At 39.9% G+C, this 12989-nt stretch overlaps 1 protein-coding gene across 14 annotated transcripts in view; it reads right to left on the bottom strand.

The window, feature by feature from the left end:
- Window positions 1-686: 686 nt before the first annotated feature.
- The window catches only part of LOC133657486 (regulating synaptic membrane exocytosis protein 1-like), a 273490-nt gene continuing 261187 nt past the window's right edge, over window positions 687-12989 (bottom strand). For all 14 annotated transcript variants that reach the window (XM_062058859.1, XM_062058865.1, XM_062058868.1 and 11 more), the window contains 5 exons: window positions 11514-11679; window positions 9764-9876; window positions 9534-9635; window positions 9303-9442; window positions 687-3151 (listed from right to left, as the gene is read on the bottom strand). In XM_062058859.1, the coding sequence (XP_061914843.1) occupies window positions 2933-3151; window positions 9303-9442; window positions 9534-9635; window positions 9764-9876; window positions 11514-11679 (740 nt within the window). In that variant the 3' untranslated portion in view covers window positions 687-2932. The remainder of the gene's footprint in view (window positions 3152-9302; window positions 9443-9533; window positions 9636-9763; window positions 9877-11513; window positions 11680-12989) is intronic.

The raw sequence follows: 12989 nt of genomic DNA, 5'->3' as shown, positions 1-12989 counted from the left end.
CTGTCGATTTTATGCTGGAACTATTATTCTGTTTGTTTTATGCGCTTTTGTCAAAGAAAACGTCGATGTTTTTATATGGCTACTACACAGTTTATGCAATATTTATTTTATTTTATTTATTTTAAAGTGAAATATTTGAAGTAATTGGAGCCCTGAAAATAATTCATTATAACATGGATTTTTTGTCATTATGTTTTTTTTTGAGCAATGGCAAAAAAAGAAAAATGAAGAAAGACAAAAGAAAAAAAAACAGCCTGCATGGCAGCTTTTGTGTCAACATTGCAACTTTTTCTCGTTAGATTTCAGCTCATTCCACTTTTTTTAATGTTCTTTTTTATTTTTACAATAGTATTTTCCAGAATGTGTGGCGGGCCGGTAAACAACTAGCTGCGGGCCGCAAATGGCCCCCGGGCCGCACATTGGACACCCTTGCTATATACATATATGTATTTGTAGCCTTGGTGGTTCTGGTGTACCTGCTGGTGCATGCGGTTTAAAAATGGAGCCAAACTATCGTGGGTTTTGTAACTTTCAACGTCGTGTTTGTCATCTGGGTGTAAAATAAATATTTTACAGGTTCCAAGAGACAACTATTTCAAGTAGTTCTCAAATGTTTTCTTTGTTTTGTAGGTAGCACCTTTTATATACCTACAAAACATTGACTCCTGCATCAATAATGAGGCGTCTTCGTTGGGAAAAAGCAGGTATCTTCTTCCGCACAGTCTTTTATTTGTAAATAATAAAAATGAACTCTTGAATATAAAACATACACATCAGTAGAGCCACATCTGTTATACAAACAAGAACTGTTGCAGTGAATACTTCTCAGTCTTTACTCGAGCGTCGTGGTTTGGGTCTGGGGAGCCATGGGCTGTAAACAATCAGTATTCGTGAAGTAATACTGACAAAGGAAAGGGCAGTCGGCCACACTGCTGAGAGTTTTAACACAACATCTGCCACAAAAGGTCTGGAAAAAAACCTATTCTTCATTGGTTCTAAAAGTCCCAATCGTAAGCGGGAGGAGGGACTTTGTAGAAAGAAAAACAATGCTTCACCTTTTCTGCATGTTTTGTTTTCAGAAACTTGGGGAGAAAAACAGAAAGCCTTTCAGCGCCCCCCTGTGGCTCAGTACCGCTCAGCAGTTAGAGCTCAACAAAAGGGAGCAAATTCCTCTCGAAGCAAAACAAATAAAGAAAACACAGGAATGTGTGTGTGTGTGTGTGTGTGTGTGTGTGTGTGTCACTGATGTTTGTCTTGTTCATAACCTCTGCTGGTTTTCTATGTACAAGGTGTGCATGTAGACAGGCAGATACACTCGTTTCTATACTCATATATATAAATATCTATATCTTTATAATTTCTCTTAAACTCGTAACGGTATAGCTGCATTACGCACATTCTCTATCTCTGTCTGACGTCACAAGTACATCCTCATTATCACCAGGGGCTGGAGTATGCTCCTTACTACAGCACGGCACTGTCATTCGAAGGGGTCTAAAAAAACGAGGCAATTTTCTGATATGAATATTCAGAGCGGAAGGTGTGGAGTTGACACCACCTTATTGGTCGGGGACGGGGATGGCTTGGCTTTTTTCTCGGTTTGTATTCATATTCAGTACAAGCAAACTGTACAAGAACATGCAACATACAAGCTGGCCTAAAAGTATGAGGAACTAACACATACAGTTTCGTCTTTTTTTCTTTCTTTTTTATTTGTATTTTTTCTAAATTTGTTCATCTCTTTTGTCATCAAGGTGAAAACAAAACTAAAGCAACAAAACCAAAAAGAAATGAAAGTAACAAACATGCATAGGGTAGAGGGGCATTGGGTGTTCGGGCGAATCTGACCGGACCGCAGTCTGTAGTGGGAAAACAAAAAATTAACAAAATCAGACGGATTTTGCACTATATGTTACTTTTCGGAAAGCTAAGACGGTAAAAAATGGTGAAATTAAGCATAAACAATGCGTCATTTTGGCCTCCATTATCTCTTGTTCACACCAAAGATCAAAATCTTTGTTGCCTCCGCCTCAACAAAAGATTCAAGCTCTTCTTGTGCTTGCGTTCATATCTCCCAACAAGACAAAGGATGAGTGTGTGAATATGTGTGTGTGTGTGTGTGTGTGTGTGTGTGTGTGTGTGTGTGTAGGCCTTTTCTCACCTAGAAAGTGGACCCAGTCATGCAAACAGCAGGCCCTCGTGCCCAGCTGGACTTACCCTGATGCCACAGCAATGCCAGTGGACATCCAGGCAGGCATTGATCTGCATGGAAGGTGTTCACTTTGGACCTTACGTGACCCCAATAGTGTTTATAGCAGTGATTCCATTTAGTGGTGCATCAAAAAAAAAGTCACTTAATTATATATTCAAACAGAGTGTTACCGTTCAAACTGAGTGTACGGTTACAATGGCCAAAAATATTAAATCTACTTGGTAAATAAAACCTCTGCCTTGTTTTTAACAAATACTCATGCCTACTACGCTACTTTATTTTAATGTTGGTCATTGAGACGGTACTTGGAGAGCCAAGTGTTTTTGAGGTGGTACTTGGTGAAAAAGGTTTGACACCCGTTGGTTTATAGCACTCCTCGCTACTAAGTGCAGGACTTTGATCAGGTGCACAAAAAAAATGAAAGCAATCCAACACAGAGGAAATATTATGAAGGTGGACATAAACCTGCAGCCCAGAGGAGCACAAATGACAAAGCTTGCAAAACAAAAGCTCAGGTAGAGAAAGAAGGGGAAGTGTGAGAAATGATTGTCAGACTCCTTCGAAGCGTTGATTGGCTGGTTCTATCTCTCTCTCATTCACTGTCTCTCTGTCTGGCTTTTATTGTTTGACCAACGTCATCTTCTGCCACCCATCGTGGTCCAATAGTTTCTCTATTTTGTCATTTAAGGGGATGATGGAGGGTTCGTGTCATGACGGTCACTAGGACCGAACACCTGGGGGTGGTCCTGAGCTGTCCAATGATGTCTGAGACGCCAGTTGTGTAAGTGGCGCTAAAGTAGGATCCACCAACGAGGAAGGTGGAAAGAGTTTGTACCATCCGATCACCGTGCTTGATAGATCTAAATCCTCAAGTAAGATCTGTGCTACACCCATAAAACATTTGTGGTCCAAACGTCCATAGTCGCCCCACACTATCACCTGGAGGACAGAAGAGCATTTTTAAACACATCTAATCAAAGGAAAAACACTCACAAACAGAACAAGAAAGGTTGAACAAACTGAGGAACCAAAGAGATCAGAAGTCATCAACAAGCAGGACCCAGCTACTTTTCTGTAAGAGCTGGTAATTTCACCAGCAACTTGTTCGGCATTTACTGTTGTCTTATTTTAACCGATGCAGCAACGACTGTGTGTACAGTGGAACCTCGATATACGAACACTGTATTGTATACATTTTTAAACACGCCGAATCCACCAGCGCAGCCATTGTGGGTGTGCTGATCGATCTCCTGTGTTCATCCAGTCAGCGTAGTGGTGCTGCTGTTAGATCCTGTTCTACTTTGTGCACATTTGAAGAGTTTTTAGCCTTTTTAAAACATTTGTCTAGTTTTGCTAGCAAAATATGAGTCCAAAGAAAGCAATGGACAAGCGATGTGTGGTTTGAAACATTCAGGAAGTATCCACAGCGTTGTCAACACTGCCGTATCATCCTTCCGCTGCATGCAAAGAAGATTAACCAACAAGGTAAAGTGGATTTTATTTTTTTATTCATAATTGTTGCGGCCTGGCTGTCAAAGTTGAGGTGTTTTGTTATTTTCAAACTGTTTGTGCACCACAGAACTAGTGACAGTGTGAGTGCATGTGTGCAGGGCGAATGCATATGGGGACAGTTCAGCTAGTTGTTGTTGTTTTGGCTTTGCTACTAAATAGAAAGTTGATGCATCAACCCTTTGATCTTCCAAGCGACGTTGATATGTTACATCCTGGATGATTACTGGATTATAAATCACAGTTTTTTTCATAGTTTGGGGGTGCGATTTATACTCTGGAGCGATTTATGTGTGAAATTATTAACACATTACCGTAAAATATCAAATAATATTATGTATCTCATTCACGTAAGAGACTAGGCGTATATCAGCAGTCGTCACACACACACACGTCAACCAATAAAAATTTAGCGGGGGCGGGTCATGGCAGAAGTGCATTGTGAAAAAAAAAGATGGTACCTGCTACTACTTCCGTACCTATTAAAATTTATCATTTCAACATTGGCGGTAACTTATAAAAATTGAGAAGGGCTGAACAAAAATGGCACCGAAAAGGAAATCATATACTGCAGGTTACAAGCTGGAAGTAGTGAAATATACAGCAGAGAACGGCAATCGAGCAGCAGAAAGAAAGTTTGGAGTAAGCGAGAAACTTGTTTTCTGGATGTCATTGGATGGATCGACAAAGCATGGGCTTCAGTGACAACCGAAACCATCCTGTCCGGATTCAGAAAGGCTGGAATAATTGGAACTGCAACTGACGATGCCTCTGACGTAAGCGATGTACCGATAGAAGAGGAAGCGGCGCATTGTCTACCTTTGGAGTTGGCAGAGTTGTTTAGAAGCGACACAGAGGAAGAAGATTTCATGGGATTTAGCGATTAGGAGTGACAGATTGTTTGGTAAACGTATAGCACGTTCTATATGTTATAGTTATTTTAATGACTCTTTTTATAATATGTTACGTTAACATACCAGGCACGTTCTCAGTTGGTTATTTATGCGTCATATAACGTACACTTATTCAGCCTGTTGTTCACTATTCTTCATTCATTTTAAATTGCCTTTCAAATGTCTATTCTTGGTGTTGGATTTTATCAAATAAATTTCCCCCAAAAATGCGACGAAGATATGTTTTTTTCCTTCTTTATTATGCATTTTCGGCCGGTGCGATTTATACTCTGGAGCGATTTATAATCTGAAAAATACGGTACCCTAAATTAAAACTGGGCATTCCTGTGCTGAAAAAAACCCTTGGCGTGTGTTGTGCAAAAAGTTGATCGACAGTCGCAGCGACGATAATTAGCTTTGTTGTTAGCGTTCCGTGTTATTAGCAATGCGTGTCTGGCGTTGTCGTTCCACATTATCAAGCCAAAGCTGTGTTTTTGATGTCGAAGATGAAGTAGATCACAAGAGTTAATCTACACTTTTGCTGGACAGCTGCTGATAACTTCTAGTTCATAGAGTAGCAGTCTTGATAGGCTTAAGTGCTGCGGCGACTCCGATGCTACATCCTGCTGTTGTCCTTTGATAGCGCTCATGTAAAAATCTCACCATTGTGGAGATGTGTTATTGATAAGGCAGGAGTTGAACATGAAGGTCATGAAAAAGTTTTTGTGTTAAAAGTTGGTCAAATGATTTTCCCGGTGAAGATAGAGCAGCGCCAGGTTTTGTTGTTGTTTAGTAGTGTTCACCCATAACCTGAAAGCGGCAAGTACTGCTTGGTAAATATCTTAAAAAGCATAATAGAAAATAAGACCAATACTGCAATGTAATACTGTACATAAAATACATATATAAAACTGAATTTAGGCTAAAAACATGTAGAATATGCTTTAAAAAAAATAGTGATGCAGTGAAGCCGCGATATTTGAGGTGTGATGTAGCGATGGACGGATATTTGTTCTTGAAAAATCCTATTACCGTAAATTACGGACTATAAGCCGCTACTTTTTGATTTGTGTTCAACATACAGTTTTCATTAAACACAAGCAGAGACACTGAAAAGGCGTGTGATTGTTTGTGCTATGGCGCCATCTTTTAGATGAGTTTGCTCACTGCAGGTGCTGCGGGGTGAACGTCTACAGTATTTCCTTCCGCTTGATGCTTTCAACCGGAAGTAAAAATGCCGTTCCGCCTTCTAGTTACCCATATTGTTTTGTACTCGTATGGATTCTTCATTCATCCCTCCCAGCAACGTTTGTAAGTTTCATAAGATAACTAAAACTATTCATAGTCACTAAATGTCCCATGTGTGTTGTCTGACTGTTTTCATGCATATTTGTTTGTGCTATCATAGTGTAAAGTGGCTAGCGTTGTTAGCAATAGCTAATTTGCTAACATGTTTACGAGTGTCTGCGTCAGTATTATTAACTTACAATGGCATTCTTTTTGTATTGTTTCAGTTTCACAAATGTTAATTCCCAGATTTTGATTTGGGGACGGCATGGTGCGATGGCACTGTGCCAGCAACTTTGAGGGTTCCAGGTTGGATTCCAGCTTCTGCAATTCAAGTCACTAGCTATGTGGACATGGACACATTTAATCGGATAAAAAGCCTAACCGAAATAAAAATGCTTCATTTAAACACGCCATTTAGAATATTTTGACTTTATCACACACATTCCGATCAAAATGTCATTCCGATCGAGACGGGTGGATTATGTCGATAGTCATTCTGATTTCAGTACATTCGGGTTAGAATTATGCTTACTGCGCATGTCTTTGATGTCAGCTAAACTTTGGTGGGGAGGGGGGACTAAATTTAATAGTTTCAGATGAAGCGAATATCTTGCTGCTGTCTCCCCCCATCCAATATGTACAGATATATAGCGTTATATATACTGTTGAGTAGGGATGATACTCGAAACCGGTTTTCCCGGTTGTTTGATAAGAAAAGAACCGAGTCCTCGGACTCGAATCCCTTTTTGAGAACCGGTACCCGTTATCGAGACCACTATGGTAAAGAAAAAGAGTTGGTTCTTTATTCGAATGACTGGGAATGAATCTCGTCCCGACAATAAATGCCCCGTGTGACATCACAAGAAATGACGTCACGTAGCTCAGTCATTAGGCCTAGATAGGAAAAGCAGGAAAAAAATGGACTGGAAAAAGTGCTCCAAGGCATGGCTTCATTTCACCAAAAAAAATTAGGAAGCGGCAATATGCAATTATTGCCAGGCTTCGCTCTCGTGTAAGCGGGGGAAGTACAACAAGCGTGTCGTGTCTTCGAAGCAGCGGCAGAGACAACGAAGAACGCCCCTCTTCTTCTGCCAGCTGCCCCTGTCCCAGCTACAGTGGCGGTGACGCCGGTTAGTAACTAACGTTAACTGTTGCCGGTTAATTTCCATATCTGCTCACTTGTAGTAACGTTACCTCTTATGTCAACCAGGACTGCAGTAATGTTAGCTAGACTAACGTTACCTAAACATAGTCAGCGGCTAACGATAACGTTAACGTGAGCCTTTTTGTATGTGTCTGATAATGTTACCGTTATATTGTAATCTACACCAGTGGTCCCCAACCACCGGGCCGCGGCCGATTGGTACCGGGCCGCACAAGAAATAAAAAATAAAAATAAAAATAAACATTTTTTTAATTATTTTTTTAATTAAATCAACATAAAAAACACAATATATACATTATATATCAATATATATCAATACAGTCTGCAGGGATACAGTCCGTAAGCCCACATGATTGTATTTCTTTATGAAAAAAAATAAATAAATATATATACATATATATATATATATATATATATAATTTTAAATTTCACCCCCCCCCCTTCCCCGGTCCGTGGGACAAATTTTCAAGCGTTGACCGGTCCGCAGCTACAAAAAGGTTGGGGACCACTGATCTACACCACGACAGAGTTTGCAAGTCTGTCTAATAAACTAGTGCTTTCTTTATTTATTTAGTTTATTTGGAACATGAACACACTTACAGTATACTACATCACAGTTTCATATCATTTCACTTTAGGAGTAGGAAGAAGTAAAGCTTATTTAATCCTACCCCTTTCCCACTTCTTAGCGTTTACAAATATATACATCATTTACGGACCTTTTTATAATAAAATATCTGTGAATTAGTATATACAACAGTTTTGTAATATGTAAATAATTAATTCAGTCATTATTAATATACTGAGATGAAAAATATCTTATTTTCAATAAGGTTGAAAGTATTTCTCATAATTCTTCTTCTTTGTACTTTGTAAGCACTATTCATTTGAACAACCTCTTAAACTGGATCATATCAGTACAATGTTTAACTTCTTTACTTAATCCATTCCATCATTTAATTCCACATCATTTTAGCTGTTTGCAATTTTACCAAATCATCGAACTTTAATATTTTTGCCTCAATAAATAAAGTGTTCGTATGTTCTCTATATCCAACATTATGTATCAGTCTAATTGATCTTTTTTGTAACACGGTTAACGAATGTAGTGCACATTTGTAGTTATTTCCCCACATTTCTGCACAATAACTCAGATATGGTAATACTATAGTAGCGAGCAGTAGAGAAAGTGAAGTGATTTGTTAAACCAAATATTGTGTTTTTTTCCATATACAACAACCTATCTGGACTCGATAAGAGAATCGATAAGGAATCGGTTCGATAAGAGGATTCGATAATAGGCTCGAACTCGATAATTTCTTATCAAACATCATCCCTACTGTTGAGTTTGTTGCTTTAAAACGAGACTAGCAAAAACAAAAGTTTGGCCTGGAGTGTCATGTGTCGATGTCACAATAAGAAAAGGGATCTAGTTGTCGTCTTAACGAGTGGTTTTATTCACGACATTACAGCTACTCCAAGTGCTAACTGCTAGCCTCAAACACATACACAGAATGTCGTAACATGAATACGCGCAGCAACTCGTACATAATCACAACATGAAAAGCACAGAGCAACTCAATTTCAAAAAGAGAGGTAAAACAAAAATAGTAAACAGAAGGAAAAAATCATAAATAAACGCTGTGATAATGTCGGACAAGCAGAAATGCACAAATCCATGTTAGTTTACAATGGAAGTCTAATACTTCTTCAGTACCTTCAGTACCTGCAGTGAGCGAACTCGTCCAAAAGATGGAGTCATAGCACAAACAATAACACACCTTTCCGTTTATCTTATATATATATATCTTATGAATATTCCAATTTAAGGTGTGATGCATGAAAATGCACGTCATAATCAGATCATTTTTTATCAGGGTCCATGTATACATTAACATTCTAATCCGAATGATGATCAGATTAAATAACAAGATTGAGGTGTGCATGTGGAGTGGGGGGTTCATGTTTGTAACTGTAATGTCCACTGGAGGGTTCTCGTTCTCTGTGAAGCGCTATGAGTGTCTAGAAAAGCGCTATATAAATCTGATCCATTATTATTTGTATTATTATTATTGAATAACTCCTTTCACAACGTATATATCTGCGGCTTGGAAAAATATTGTTTTCTTCTAAAATTTAGTGGGTGCGGCTTATATACCAGTGCATATACCACGGTATTATTTTGATATGTATGTAAAACAAACACACACGTACACACAGGAGATGACATTACCTGAAGCACCTTGCCCTGAGGACTCTCATCAAAGACCAGATGCTGCTGGTACAGAGGCTCCAGGGTCTTTCGTGCAATTTTCGTCTTCTTTTTGGCTTTACAATTTCCATTATCCAGCAGGTACACCTTGACGTAGGGAGCTGAGGTTGCAGTGAAGGCATGGAGAACAAATTGTGGTGACGGTGATGTGATGAAAAGTGAGGGAGACGTAAAGAGAAATACGTTTGTCACCTGGGAGAGATTTGGAGCCCTGTTTGGGGGTAAGGCCTCGTGCCCTGATCACCTCCACTTCCAACTGTCCTTTCTTATCCATCAAACCAATTTGAACATCACCTGTAAATGTAGGAAACACATGAAAATCATCAAGTGAAGTAAAAAAAACAGGTATTTGGATATAATTATATTTTTATTAATATTTCATAGATCAACTATTCTAACCACATCCATGAGTTCACACTCACCCATTGCAGGTGTTGCCAATGTTTGTCGGCCCACCAGCTGACCGGGCCCTAAACCATCCAGAAAGTCACTGAACTGGCTGTCGGCACCCAACCTCATCCCTGAGAAGATTAGACTGAAACACACAACACATGACAGATGCACAAATTACAATCCTCCAAACATCATTTATTAAGATGAGCCGTGAGATTTGTGGTTCACACGGACCATAACAACCTGATCTACATCCCCTCAGCACACCATCTCAACCCTCGCCAGGCACGGTAGACGTTATTCCTCACCCGCTTCAAGTTCAGTCTCACTTTCTGCCCTTGATCCCGCAACAAGAAGCCAGACACTTTGTCCAGAATGTTCTCTCCAGTGACTGAGGAGTCTCTTGTGGTACCCATCAACCCAGATTCTCAGATTGTTGGTGCTTTTCAGTGAGAGAGGCGTGTGACGGACGCATGCAAAGACCTGCTCATGCCTGAGGGTTGCCTATCCAATCATCTTTTTGTTACCCCAGATCTATGTTCCAGTGTTATGGATTGGGAACACAGGTCAAGGGTCGCTTGCCATCCTGGTTTCATCCGCACCTGTTTCCTACTTTCCCAGATATTTTGGTGGCTGTTTGCTCGTTCCGACACTAAGCAGTTTGTGGAAGCCTTCTCCATTTGTACTAGAAACAAGGCCTCCCATCAGCCTCAAGCCGGACCTTTCCATTCCATGTCCTGTCCCTTCCCGCCCTTGGTCCCACGTGGCATTGGACTTTGTTACAGGAATTCCTCTTTCCAAAGGATACACAGTCATTCTCGCCATTGTCGACATGTTTTCTAAGCTTGCACACTTTGTCCCTTTGCAGACATTACCCTCTGCCCTGGCGACCGCCAGACTCTTGGTACACCATGTTTTTTGTCTCCATGGAATACCAGCTGATGTGGTGTGTGACAGGGGCCCTCAGTTCTCGCCTATATGGAAGGCTTTCTGTGAGGCTATGGTGGCTACTGCGAGCTGATCGTCGAGCTACCATCCTCAGTCAAATGACTAGACTGAGCGAACCAACCAAGATCTGGAGTCAGCTTTTCGCTGTGTATGCCAACAACACCCATCCTCCTGAGCTCTTCAGCTCCCATGGATTGAGTATGCGCATACAACCCTTGTTTCCTCTGCCCCTCGCTGCCCAAGATACATTTCGTTCTAGAACTCTTGGCAGGTGTGCCTTTCCTACGTACAGTATATTTTTGATTGTTTGTGTAACTAGAAGCTCACTCTGCTCGTGGTTTCTCCCAGTAGCACCCTTAGTTGTGCTTTGTTGTTTTTTCCCCCTCTTTATCTTGAATTTGCGGTGCTATTTTCCCCTCCTTGACTGCAATTGTGTGCTTTTGCTGATCTTTTTCATTAAACCTCTTTGCAGTTATTTCGTCTGTGTTTTCTCTGTCTCTGCATCGGGTTTCAGAATTACAACACCATAAAAAATATGTACCTTTTTTCATATACTGTTATTAACTTTTTAGGCCTTCAAGTTTTTATTATTTCTAAATGCTTGTGAATTGGTCTTGCTTGCTTATTTTTTCTCCTGTAGTTATATTGTATTAGAAATATGTGTATTTGTTTTGTGAATATTCTACACCTATGACACTCTAATTTTCCTTAAAGGATTAATATATTTATCGACCCGTGTACAATAGTTCAGGATCACATTTTTTACTGTACCTGCCCAATTTAAAACACAACAGTTGTAGAGCTGCAGTATATGGAAAGAAAGGTACTTACTTTCCCTCAGAGCTGTAGCTGTTCATGCTGCCATCAGTAGATTCCCTACTGGCCTGACGGTTCATGGCTGACCCTCCTCGCGGGTACTCTACCGCCCTGCCTGTCTCCACGCTCCTTTGGATGCTGCTGCTGCCAGCCTTAGACATCTTCTTACCTGCTGTTGACTCTGTGGCAAACAAGACATTTGAGGTTTTTTGTTCTTTAATCTTGCATGAACAAATAGCTATGAGTAGGTATTCATATTATCAGTTGTCAGACATTGTATAATTGAGTTGTTAAGAATATAAGTCATGCTTCTCATGTAGCGTTCAAGGTAGGTCTGACCACCCTGATAACAATGAATAAATCACAATGCAGGCCAATCCGTGCACACAAAGCCTTCATGGTGACCTCACCAACATGCCCACTAATATGCACACACCATGTAAATTTGAGCCATATATTTTGGTGATGGGGTCACTGTGACAGCCACCACTACCATGGTTGATTGAGTTGACTCATGTTTAAAAGGTGATAAAGGTAAAAAAGAATCATGCAGTGATCATCCAAACTAAGATAAGGGATTGAGCTCTGTTTAAAAAACCTGCTGTAAAGTTTAAAACAGATATTCAGCCACTAGTATAAACAATGCAAATACATGGGAAAGGCCAACAATACAGACATTCAACTAGTGCATATTTTAAGAAATGACCTACATTTAAAATGTTTGCTGCATTTAAGATTACTTGGAAGTCAGTGGGAGGTCCAACATGTTGACGTACATCGATTTTCCCCCAAATTTACAAGAATTAATGTCCAATTTCACAGCTTCCTAATTAGGAATCATATATTTTCCAACTTTGTAGTTTCTTGAAATGCAGCAGTAATGGATGAAAGAGGACGAGGAATGAAGCGTGCTGGAGACAGAGGTCAGGTGGGGCTGGTAGTATCAGTAACGTACCCGAGTAAACTACTTTTCCTCTTTGTCATTATTTATTATTGACTTCAAACCATTACAACAGTACATACACCTGTCGAAAATGATTAACGTTGTATGGAACAGGTGCTACCAATTTTCAAATTAATCGATTTTCGCCAAAATTTGCCCGAGGTTTTGTATGCCAACTTGGTTATCGCATTGGGCCAAACATTGCGTTCAAACAAACTGGTCCATTTGCTCTGTTTTGGTGACTTTATTGAATATAACTGTAAAATAAGCCATAATGGGGCCAAAGAAAGATGCGAGTGACAGGACTTTGATATAGAAGGTGAAAAACACTATTTAAATTAAGAAAGAACTGTAGCAATGTACAAAGGTGGTGTCCATGTGGATGTTCATTTATCCATTTGATTCGTCATTTATATATATTTTGCATTGTTTTCGGCACGTAAAGCTCTACATATTCACAACTTGCTCCTAGCTAGCCGTTTGGAATTTGAGACTTCAGTGACGTGTTTTGCCTTAGTTACGCCAACGGATATCGCCATATGTGGTAG

The sequence above is a fragment of the Entelurus aequoreus genome, linkage group LG09 (genome assembly GCF_033978785.1).
Source record: "Entelurus aequoreus isolate RoL-2023_Sb linkage group LG09, RoL_Eaeq_v1.1, whole genome shotgun sequence".
NCBI lineage: Eukaryota > Metazoa > Chordata > Actinopteri > Syngnathiformes > Syngnathidae > Entelurus > Entelurus aequoreus.
The sequence above is the reverse complement of the archived record's forward strand: the minus strand, read 5'-3'. Positions and strand labels throughout refer to the sequence as shown.